At 42.5% G+C, this 12,917-nt stretch overlaps 1 protein-coding gene across 4 annotated transcripts in view; it reads right to left on the bottom strand.

The window, feature by feature from the left end:
- The window catches only part of DDHD1 (DDHD domain containing 1), a 463,741-nt gene that overhangs the window by 156,690 nt on the left and 294,134 nt on the right, over positions 1 to 12,917 (bottom strand). For all 4 annotated transcript variants that reach the window (XM_086937428.1, XM_086937430.1, XM_086937432.1 and 1 more), the window contains one exon: positions 7,918 to 8,180. In XM_086937428.1, the coding sequence (XP_086793554.1) occupies positions 7,918 to 8,180 (263 nt within the window). The remainder of the gene's footprint in view (positions 1 to 7,917; positions 8,181 to 12,917) is intronic.

The raw sequence follows: 12,917 nt of genomic DNA, 5'->3' as shown, positions 1-12,917 counted from the left end.
GGGAGTCTGAGCCACCTATCCACCTGTTTCTCTAGTGTGTGAATCACCGTGCCATAGTTTGATAATATGGGTTGTATGACGTTTCAACGCATTCTGTTGCAACACATGCCTTTACCACGCATGCGTTACAGCGCAAATGCAAGTCCCACGCATAACCTTTACTACGAATATTCCTTTACCACGCATACTTTTACAACGATTTTCGTTGTAAATTCATGCATGGTAAGGGCATACTCTTGGCAAAGGTTATTCCCCACACTCCTAAACCCTTGTTACAAATACCCCTCCCCTGCCCTCAATCCTAAAATCGGACCACAGTGTTTTGTTTTTTTAAATCTAAAATTCCCCTTACCTCTCCACGTCGTCTCTTCTCCAAGATTTTCTGTGTTGACGTTGCACGTTGTAAAGAGGAAACAGAAGTGTCTTTCTGTTTCCTCTAAGGACGCAGATTGCCTCCACACCGCTTCTTAAACAGGTGCGTTTTTTTTGTGGGAGGGAACACCCCAGCCCTTTATTTTTTTGCACGCATTTATTTTTTGGGGAGGTGAGGGGGGCGGGAGACGCCCCCCCAAGCCCCCTTTTTTTATTTTTAGCCTTTAACACACATGCCTTTACTACGTATCTCGTTGTAAAGGTATGCGTGGTAAAGACTATTCGTGGTAACCACGCATGCGTTGTAATGCATGCGTGGTTAAGTTATGCGTGGTTAAGTTATGCGTGGAAACGGCCGCGTTGTAGTGTCCGTTTCCGGATAATATGATTTCATTGATATTTAAATGTAAGTTTATTTCCAAATACCTCACAGAGTCCAAGCTCCAAGCTAGCGGGTAGTCACACTCTCAGTGAGAGGGAATATCACAGATTTGTGTCAGTTTACACCAAGGCCTGGGAAGCCGCCAAATCTGATAAGCTCTCGGATGAGGGGATCAAAGTTGTTTTGGGGTCCCTGACATATAGGATAATGTCATCCGCATATAGGGATGCCAATAGTGGCCCGTGTTAAATTGTAGTCCTTTATGGAGATGACGCTCCAGGAAATGACAAATGAGTGGGTCCATCGCTATTATGAAAAGCTTGTCTGGTACCGCAGGATAAGATGAAGGAGCGGGAGAGCGTGCCGTTTAAGCCCAGTCTAGCTGTAGAGGCAGAGTACAGCAGCGTTGTCAGGTTGATGAACCCAAAGGGCATGCCCAGCCTGCGCATGAACATCCATAGAAATGGCCATTCTAGGGAGTCAAATGTTTTCTCAGCGTCTAGAAGAACCGCTGGGGCAGGAGTAGCCAGGTTGACTCTATTCAAGACCTCAAAAGTGTACCGATGTTTAGGGAAGTTGATTTATTTATTTATTTTTTAAACTTATAAAGCGCAACAAATACCACGAATGGTGTCTCGGCGCTGGGCAGACAGAGAGGCACCTCCTGTGCATTATTGGATGAATAGCCATGTCTTCACTTGCTTTCTGAAAATCATAAGTGAGGAACTACTTTTTATATGATGGGGCAAGGTGTTCCGGAGCTTCGAGGCGGCTACCAGGAAGCGTCTGTCTCCCCATGTAACCGTTCTCACCCGTTGAATGCATAGAGATGCGGATGAGGCAGATCTTAAAGCTCTATTAGGGACACATACCAACAGTGATTCCCTAAAAAAAGTCAGGTCCTAGGCTGTTCAATGCTCTATAGATGATACATAAAGCCTTAAATTTGGTTCTCTTTTTTACTGGGAGCCAGTGAAGTTGGTGGACAATAGGAGAGATGGATGCGAACTTGGGAGTTTTGGTCAGAATTCGTGCAGCAGCGTTCTGCACCATTTGTAGTTTTTTAAAAACCTGCTCCTGGGCATTCAACAGAAGCCCATTACAATAATCCACCTTGGATAACACCAAGGAGGACATAAGGGTTTTTCCTGCAGACAGGGGAAGGAAAGGTAACAAATTTTCACCTTTCGTAACGTGAAAAAGGAAGAGGAGACCACAGCATTAGCATGACTGGTGAAACTTAGTTTGTTGTCCATCACCTGTTGTGTTTGCATATTCCGCCCTAAGTGCGCTGGGGATGCCCAGACGTGGGTCCCAGGCACTCCACACCACTGGAGTCAAGCTAGCCGGGCTGATGAGAGGTGTTACCTCGAAACCGGTCCGGTCCTCGGATGCTTGATTCCGTTCTGGGAAGGACATGGCTTTTGTAGTTCGGACTGGACTGTTCCCATGGGGCACAGGGTCAGAGCTGATTTGCATATCGCCATTGTCTAACCCAGGGTGGTGTGGAGTGCAAAAAAACGATGGATTTGGGCCCAGATCTTTGGACTGGGATGAATGTGTGACATTGATCCACATTCGGTCCATCACCTGTTGTGTTTGCATATTCCGCCCTAAGTGCGCTGGGGATGCCCAGACGTGGGTCCCAGGCACTCCACACCACTGGAGTCAAGCTAACCGGGCTGATGAGAGGTGTTACCTCGAAACCGGTCCGGTCCTCGGATGCTTGATTCCGTTCTGGGAAGGACATGGCTTTTGTAGTTCGGACTGGACTGTTGCCATGGGGCACAGGGTCAGAGCTTATTTGCATATCGCCATTGTCTAACCCAGGGTGGTGTGGAGTGCAAAAAAACGATGGATTTGGGCCCAGATCTTTGGACTGGGGTGAGTGTGTGACATTGATCCACATTCGGTCCATCACCTGTTGTGTTTGCTGGAAATAATGTATCACGTCTTTGCATTTTTTAGGGTTATTGAGTCCTCTTACGTTCCAGGTGATGAGTGAGAGGATCGAAAGGGGCAACTATATCAGGGGCTGCGATCATTTGTGACATGCATCAGTATAATGAAATAGTGTATAATGGAGGGTAATATGCGAGGGTCAAGTGTGGACCCGGAATTGAAACAACATCGAACAAGTCAGGTAACCACCCCCCCCCCCCCCCCCCCCCCCACCATGCCCTCCCAACCTCACGACCCAGTTCACAAGGCAACCAACCAAATAACCAAGTATCTAATGCATCCTGTAAACATCCTATTTGGAAATACAAAGTCGTAGACTGATGCATTGTAATTCAACAGGATAACAGTGTGCTATGCACCTAGGGTGGAGGCAATGCTCCAGTGGTGCTCAGCATATTCAGAAAAATAGTAATGAAGTATACTTAAACCGTCTCAATTATTTTGATGGCAGACAAAGCCAAAATTCGTTACATGCATAAAGTGAGGACAATTGCAATCTAAGGCCTGATGATCATTCACTGGAAAAAAGTTTGACACTAGCGACAGAGCCACTATGAGGTGGGGAAGAGAAATGACCAGCCTCCCTCCGTTGGCCATCAGCGTCCTTATACAACTTACAAAATGCTTGGCTTCAGTGGCATTATCAAATATGCAGGAGCGACCATAGACGTCGACCCGCAGTAGAGCTGGAAACAACATTCCGTATCAGAGGCCCAAATTCCGCAGTGTTGCCTTGACACCTGTAAATGTGCGGCGGGCCTCTTGAACAACAAGTGAGAAGTCTGGGTAGCTGTGGACTGTCTGGGACATCATTCAGTCCACAGCCAGCAAAACACGTGTGTGTGTCTGTGTGCCAGCATACTGAATTTCTCCTTCTTGGGGAACGAGTTGAATACTATGAGAACCAAAATTGGTTGCAGGTCTCAGTCCTTCTTGGGGACAAGGAGGTACCTAAAATAGCAACCCCTGCCCCTCTCCGTCTCAGGAAAGAGTGTGACTGCCCATTGGCCACTAACAACATCACTTCTTTGTGGAGAACAGCAGCATGGTAGGCTGACAAGTAAACATAACTAATCGGGGAGTTTTGGGGGGGGGCGGGGGGGGTGAGTTTAACCTTGTGAACAATCTAAAGGACCGACTGGTCTAACGTAATGCAGGACCAGTGGTGTAGACTGCTCTGGATTCGGTCCCCTAATGACCCACAGTAAGTTGATGGCAGGGGGGGATGGTGCGGGGGCGGGTGTGGTGGCAATGACACTATGTAAGGAGGAGGAATGCTACTGCTGTTGGTGACCTTGTCCCTTACTACTGCCTCTATCCGTGGAGCCATGAACATTTTGGAATAACGGCTGGACTGGCTATGAAGGATAGGTCTAAAAATAGGGCAAGTGCCACCAGTACCCCCAGAACTTCAGATTTTTCTTAGATTTGGTGGGCGAGGAAAGCACCCCAAAGATAGTAATATATTTTGCAAAGTCCAGGCCATCCGATACTGTCTGAGCAAAATAATGAAGTAATTTTCCAGGTAAAGGGGGCAAAATAGTATTCACTGGGTCCCAAAGGGCACGAGAGTAGTGATATAAGAGACAAAGATTACACAAGAAAAAGTGCCAGGCTTACTGATGAAAAGACCTTCTTATCCAAGCATCAATTCCTTCTGATTCTGTCTTGTAAGGCAGTAGGAAATTAGTTTGAATTGACTTTGATCATGGGAACAATTTGCAGAGACTGTGGAAAGGGAGATGATGCACAGTCTGGCAAAGGAGATCGAGAGGGCTGAGCTTTTTACGGGAAGAGGACCAACCGGTAGAGATCCAACTGGAGTCACACGATAGAGATCCAGAACTATCCTAAAGAGATAATGAATACCTTTGAAGGCTGTGATTTGCTGCAGAGTCAACAATGGCCTAGGGAACTTCGGGCACATTTGCTCCAGAATCGGACCAGATTCAGACATCAAAGCTGGAGTCTGGCCTTTAGAACACAGATTATGAGACCTCTCCCTGAGTGCTGAAAAGGCAAAGCTCTTTGTTTGGACCTTGTGGTTTTTTTTTTACTTGTATCTTCACTTTACTTTGGAATTACCTGAAGACAGTCCACAGGACTGGAAACAGCCTAGTGACTTTAAATAGGGCCAACCCATTTCTAGTACGTGGTGACAGAGTTTAGCTTCTTGCTCCCTAATAGCCTCTAAAAACATCAGGGAGCATTTGTCACAACGTGTAATCATGTTTGGTGCAGAGGCACCAAAAACAGATGTACCTGTACGTGACCAACATCTGCTTGAGACTTGCACTGACCTCTTGAAACACTCATTTTTGGGAGTCACATCCCTACACACTGTGAAAAATGCCTTTTGGGGAAAAAAACAACATAAAAAAGTGGTTGGATGCGGCGCTCTAGTTCCATGTTTTTGGGTGACAAGCAGACATCAGCTTGCAAAGATGGTGCATATATCCACTATAATGTCATTCTATCAAAACCCTGGGACAGTCTGTAGAGAATCTAATTTAATCATCGGTCTCATTGCCAGTACTAAGGAGTCATTTAAACTTGAATAAGAGACTACGCATTACTCGGTCTTGAAAAAGGTGGTGCGCATCAAGTCACAACACTGAAACGCATCTACGCATACAAATTTGAGTTAAATCAGATGCACTATTAGGGTGCCACCTGCTGATATTAGTCGGACACTATATATAGATTCTAATCAGATTAATTAGTCATGATGGTTTTCTAAGGATTCACTTTTTGTTGTCTCATGTATTTTTTAACACATTGGTATATCATGAATGTATAGGAACATCTTTTTAAGATTGTGTTTTTAATCATTTTTTATTTTAATCAAGATATTGTATTAATGTATTAATAAATTACACTAGAACTTGCATGATTCCGTTTTTTCCTGGAATAATCTTTAATCTTTGGGCATGTATAATCTTAGGGCACTCTGATCTCTGACACCAGTTTGAATGAAGTGTGCATCGTACTAAAGTTATCACCAGTAGCATTTTTTCCAAGGGTCCCTTTCTTTTACTGATCACGTTGGTACCCAGTCCCTTGGTTGGTGGGTTACTCCCATTATTTTGGGGTTAGTTTGGAACAAAAACAGATGTATCTATACGTGACCAACATCTGCTTGAGACTAGCACTGACCTGTTGAAACGCTCATTTTTGGGAGTGACATCCCTACACACTGTGGAAAATGCCTTTTGGGGAAAAAAACAACATAAAAAAATGGTTGGACATCTGCTTGCAAGGATGGTGCATATATCCACTGCGGTGTCATTCTATCAGTCACAGCAAAGGTGGATTGGTGCCTACTGCTAGCACATCAGCTATTGCTAAATTTTCCTGGTCCAATCTGGGGACTAGGAAAATTCACAACATGAGGAATCTGCAGTAAGAAGTCACCATAAAAAACAACGTCGACATAGGGATTTAGAGGCGGATGCCTGCCCAAGTAAGGTCTCTTAGGTGAAGTGCACAATGAGGAGAAGCTCCAGTAAAACCTTATTTCCCAAGTTGCCTTGCCATGATCCATAAGAAGCTCACGTAAAAGAAGAGATTCCAGAGACTGCCACACCTGGTCAGAAATCTCCTCAGAATGTCATACTAACACCATGTGGTGAAATTTAGCAAACTGAAAACCTCTGCTACCTCCCTAACTATTGCTGTGAAAGCAGTTTATTCCTCTGCAGGTTAAGTGAACGGAAATTATTCTTGGGAGGATCACTGAAACTCTGACAATTGGAATCTTCTTGGCTTCATATAAAGATGTTGGGCCCGATTCACAGAACTAACTTAAGATAAAATCCTAAACTTACTACCATTTACTCATTTTGGTATTCACAGAAGGCACTTACTCATCAAAGAGTAAGTGCCTTCTGTGAATAGCAAAATGAGTAAGTGCCTTCTGTGAATACCAAAATGGTAGTAAGTTTAGGATTTTGTCTTAAGTTAGTTCTGTAGATCAGGCCAGTCATGTCGAAAATCTTTGCCTTGCTGGCTTCCATTTTGAAAGTGGTACTGATGGGGGCAGCTAAACAGGACCAAACACTGAAGTACCCATAGCACACACCATTAGGCAAATATGCCAGAAGCAGCACTGACTAAGTCATAGAAAGTGACAAAGCAACAGCATAGCAATAAATGACAGAAGGACATACCCGCTGGCACTGTCCTGGTGAGAGATGGCAATGCTCCATTCATCCAGACGACATTGACAACTTCTTCAGGTAGACCACCCCTTCTAACACATCGAGCAAGGATCAAGATATGGTACCTGAGCAAGGCTGTGGAAGGGGCTACGATCAGCAGTGATGCATCTGCTTCTGCCCTAAATGGCCTAAATAAAATCCCCTAGGTAATCATGGGGAATATAAGCGGATGACTAAGGAATTTTCCCCACGATATGAGTGATGTTAAAATGATATTACAAATGAGAAAATACTGCCTACAATGTAAAAGAATAAATGGGATCCATTTACCACACAATCACAAACTGCTTAGTCTCATACAAATGCTAGTCCGAAATACATAATAAACTGTCCAGAGTTATTGGTAAGACAATTACACTGAACCCCAAAAGGCTCTACCAGACTTAATGGACGAATGGGGAGGGCCAGGAGTAGAAGATGCCTTCTGGCAGTAGGTCAAATAAATGCAAAAAGAGACATTGCTCACCACTGGTGACCAGAGGTGGCCCCTTCTGTAGGGGATTGGGCATGAAGTATGGACTACTGTTTAATGCAGAAGAACATGTGTATGCCTCCAGGGGATCCCCTCAGAAGTACTGGAAGATGTGGGGCATGTAGTGAGATCATTGAGGCTTTTACCATATGTAAACAGCTAAATATTCTTGGGGAATGCATCAAATGTAATATATATATTGACCGTGATCAAGTTGTGTAAAACTCTATGTTGTTGATCAAGAAACTAATTAAAAGTGTTAGTAAAAAAAAGCATGTCAATGTGGAGACTCAAATGTAGGCACTGTGGTTGTATCAACTAAACTGACTGATGCTTTCAAGAGAGATTCAATGAAATGGTCTTGGAAGTCATAAAATAAAATCTATTCATTAACTGTGGAGATAACTGTGTACATCATTTCATGCTGTATGTGTAGGTCTACCTGACCTCTGTCAGCAGGATTCCATAGGAAAGAAGCACAGCACCCAAAGAAATTTTGAATATCATACCGCTGTTTTGTTAACAAAAGTTCTTGAAGTAGATGTTGCTCCTCATATGTCATCCAGTGTTCTTCGCGCTCCTCATCATCCTTTCGAAGCAACTGTTCATAAAGGCGAACCGGATTCCATCCTGTCATGATATCATAGGTGATGACACATCCTAAGGAGTGTGACACAATTGAGACCTTTCCGCCTTTCTCGTCAAACTCTGGATTCCGTGAACAGAAAAGCGTGTACAACCGATTTAGCTCCTGTTGAAGGCCTTTTACTAACTGTTTAGAAAAAAAGAATATATCTTTTATTATTTTTTTTCCTGACACATAGCTACTTGCAAAACATTTTTTTTAAATTATGGAAATGAATTACAAGCAGAACATTTTTACTGGGATTTCATCTGAATTATAAGCATTTGCACAACGACAAAAAAAAATGATTACACGGTAATGTATGCAAGTGTATATGTCTGTATATGCTGGAGGTTTAGTTTCAGTTGAACTGAGCACCCACATCGTTCCCTTTTCATAGGAATCAGCAAGCCCATAATGCAAGCTCAGTTTTAAATTTGTAAACTGTCAAACTCAAGGAAATTTCTCAAGGAAGTAGAACAGTTTCTGAACTGTTATGGTACTTTTGTCACCACAGGCATTTATCAGAGCTGATATCTGTACTGCAAGTGAGTAATAATCTGACACTTAAGGAAAGTTTTACGTTTTATGTGATTGCTCTTTTTTATAGAGTGCTAGACTACAAGATTTGTGGTACAACCAAAGTTAACACTCAAAGCCCTAGTCAAGATTGTCTAGGGCTCCCTTAGTCACTTAGCGACTAATGCTTAGTTTCTGCTGGTAATCAGTTATCGGGGTACATGTCTTCATAATGGCCAAGTACTTTTCAAGCACTTTATCAAATCTGATTAGTCACTCAAAAAAGGGATCCTTTTTATTTCAGAGTTTTCGGTGGTGTTTGCACAGCGTTTAGCAGAAGCAGTCCGCTGGTAATTTTTTCACAAAAATATATTGTATTTTTGTTTTTTTAAATTTGTATAGAATAATGACACATATACATACACAACAAAAAAACACGATTGTCAGCATCATTTACTTGAAGGAATACAGACCTTCCATGTAGTAGTGTTGAGACATTAATAAAAATACCAACAAATAGTGTGGGGGGAGAGGGGAGGTCCACTTATGCGTTCTGTACTTTCCATTATACTGGTTACTCTAGGAATGTGTCAAATTCTCTCTGTGGTATTTTCTGAATTTGTAAAAGACTTGTAGAAATAGCCTATACCTTGTCTGGAGCGGCAGTGAATAGATGTTATGTCTAGTGTGCCTGTTCTGAAGATGGGTGTAAAGAAGCCTTAGATGAAGATCCCTCTGGCACTGGCCATTGTGTGAGAGAGAGGACGGGTGAGGCCCGGTGTACCGATTGTAAAAAATACATTGTCTTTGACTTGAAGGAAGTTCCTACTGAAGACCGTGTAGGGCATTCTAGCTTCTGCCCTCTTTGAATGTATCCCTGTGATAGCATACCCATTTCAGTACATTCAAAGATTGGGTATTCCCTCTACAATCTTGCTCAATTACTAAATTGGAAATTCCAATACACGTAGGCTAAAGCTTGTCCATCAACATGATACCTGAAGTCCTGAACAGGGCTAGAAGCCATGTCCATTGTCAATGAACATAGGCCACGCCAGAAAGATCAATCCCACAGCATGAGTCTGAACAAAGGGCCATATGGGTTGTATGGCCTCACAGAGCCCAGAATGTTTAGTACTCTGATTCACACCCCTCCATGCTTCATAAGCCAACAATCTGGTTATATGTCCTAGAAATCTGTAGGATAGCAACCAGAATTTCAAAGGCAGCAGTGTTCATGACTGGGCAGAATTTGTCATTTGTCCTTATACTGAAGTATCCCTAAGCAAGTATTTTAGCTCCACTCAGACTTTAGAAGAAGCTCTGTCTTTGCATTAAGGATGCCATGGTCCAGCCGCTGATCTGTGTATTGCAGTGACCCTAAATGCAAGGACTAGGCCCGAACTGCATAAAGGCCAAGGATCTATACCCAGGATGGAAGAGGAGGCAGTCTGCTAAGATCGGAGACAACCCGGGGCAGTCTTTGTGGACCTTAACTTTTGATGAGTTAATATAGGCTTGGAGTGGGGCTGTATTTCAGTAGAAAGAGCTTGCCCAAGATGGGAGATTTAAATGCCCAGAGTAGCACAAAACCTGCCACCAAAAGTAAGATTGAGTAATAAATGCTTAACCTTAGCCACGACTAAACTGCTGGCATTGCAGGAAACGCACTCCATAGGGATTAAGATACTGTGTAAAGTGAGAATCAGGTAGGGTTGGACTGGGATATGTTGTACAGAATCTCATTCCAATGTTCAGAAATGCATAGAATGCATATACAAGTTGCATTTGGTAGATCACATCCAGGAACATTCGAAGACTCCAAGGTCTTCAGAACAGACAGTTTGACAGCCTTGTTGATCAAGTAGTGTTTCACTGTCTGACTGATGGCAGTTTTTTTGTCTGGAGGAAGAAAGGCTTTTGCAATACAAAGTCCAAAGTGGTCCCTGCATTCAAGTTTTTGTAGAAGCATCCTAGAACATATAGTATTTGGAATATCAGGGCCAGGGCAGACTTCTTCCTTGATGCTGTTCAGATTAGGTAATCATTCAGATACGAGCAGCAGTGGATTACTGTGTGCTGCTGCCACTACAGCCCAGTATCTTGGTGAAGGGCTGAATGGCATTTTCCAGGGTTCTTTTAGGAGGAATGCATGAAGGCTTTTCTAAATGTGCCTCAGCACAGCAAATTGTATTTTTGGATAGCTGTCAACTATTTAAAGTTGCCCTCAGAAATCTCTAAAGGGGTGGAATTGATTAAATTGTAGAGGTCTTAGACCGGGGGAATCATTCTTAACTCTTCCTGACAAAAAAAATGGTGGAAGTAATATCCTGCCCCTATTCTGAGGAAGTACAGAAGGTAAAAAAAAACACATTTTTGTCAACTATGTTCTGACCCTCGAAAGAAATGCATTAAAATGCATTGGACTTCAGATGCACATAAAATCTCAGAATTGTGCACTTTCTTTGCAGGGGTCCTCATTCATGGATGTGCAATGGAAAAGGCTACGCTTCTCCACCAAACATCTCCTCAGAGGGAGCCTTTGTGAGACAAGTCTAACAAGGCCATGGCCCAGCAATCCTCTCCACCACCTTGTACAGAAATTACTTCATTGCCCTCTACTTTCTACGCACATTTTTGGGATGCTGATTAGAGCAGACGTACACAGGATAGAAGTAGCTCTGGAAGCTGTAGAGCAGGCTTGTTCAGCTTAGGTTCACGGCTGCAAAATCCACGCTAGATTTTCAGAATTACCACTTAATATACATATATATATTTTTTTAAATATCTTTGAGATTTTTTCCCATTTTTTGCAAGCGTATCAGCACAAATATAAAACAACCAAAACAGAGAATCCAATAAATAAAACAGATATGCAAGGATTGAAAGAAAGAAGATGAATACCTAGCAAATTATCGAAAACATCAAGAAACGTTAGAAAAGAAGCTCACGTTATTTAGAGTCAAGTTAATTGTACAAAACTATTTTATGTGGACATTCTGAAAATGTGACAACAAAAGGGAGGGGGGTGGATCTCTGCCAAAGGGACAGGACACCAACTCGACTGCAGTCTAAAAATTATAATCCCTTTGGGAAAAAGATCATACCACACCACTTACTAATGATATTCACAGAATTTGATACCACCTCACAGACATAAATGGGCCAATCAATCAAAACATACAAAAGTTTCCTTCTTATCCATAAAATATTAAAATCATGCTAAGAGCTATTCACTCTAATAAAATCACAATCAATACAATGCAGTATCTCACAATGTTTTTCTCAATTAGATTACAGTTGCTCTCTATTGCCAAAAATGCAAACAGTGGTAAAGTCAAATAAGGACAACACATTATTTTCTCACATTATGTTTGAGACATTCCATTATAGGCAAACATATACATAAAAACAAATTAGATAGAATTTGACCAAGAAGCGACACGTTTCGGTGGAAAAAGCAGTCCAACCACCTTCTTCAGGCACAATGATCACAATTTAAAAAAAAACACGTCCAGCGCTTTCAATCTTAAATTCAAGTATTATAGGTGCAGGGGAATACTAATGCAAGAGTCGTGGTCTCAACTCCATAGCGTTACCATCTATGGTTGTGCAGCAGGTAATACCGATTGTGGTTACCACCAAGGAGCAGATGCCTTCAGCCTTCACTCTAAGAGTATTATCTTCAATGCACACTGAAATAGATTAAATCTTCATGTAACAGGCTGCTCTCTGTGAAACTGTTCCTTATTCCGAGCCAACAACATTGAATTTGCGAAATTTCAGGCAAGTCAGTGTCCCGGATTTATAAATCTCTGTATCTCCTCCGAGTCAGTGTGCCATTCTGAAAATGTTGCACAGAGCTGGACATTCTAGGTAAAGCATAACTGTTTCTCTTCATCACTGAGTGTCCTCAAGCATTGGCGTTACCTGAGTCCAGTGGAGTGTAAGTCCCATCCCATTCCTCAGCTAACTTAACTGAAGCAGGTCTCTTGAGATGTTAGAAGATTCATGGGGAGAAGTAGAATGACCACCAACCAAAGGAGGTTATTCGTGCTTACAGGCTGCAGATCATCACAATGGTCCAATGAAGTATAAGAAGTATTAAAGCACCAGGAACTACTCAAACTTCAGATAAATCACTTATCTTTGTTAGATTCTTCCTTTCTTACCTGGATTCAAATCGGAGGTTCTATCAACATCTTATTGGATTTTGATGCTATTACTACGACCGAGAGGGCTTCACAATGTATGGTTCATGACTAGAACTAGCAACATAGAGAAAAGGAGAAGTAGCTGCAAGTTACAACAAACGTCACGTTTGAGATTAAGGTGCAGGTTTTCCTAGTAGCAATGTCCCTGGTT

Source organism: Lissotriton vulgaris, chromosome 9 (assembly GCF_964263255.1).
Source record: "Lissotriton vulgaris chromosome 9, aLisVul1.2, whole genome shotgun sequence".
NCBI classification, from domain to species: domain Eukaryota; kingdom Metazoa; phylum Chordata; class Amphibia; order Caudata; family Salamandridae; genus Lissotriton; species Lissotriton vulgaris.
This window is presented reverse-complemented; position numbering and strand designations above follow the sequence as displayed.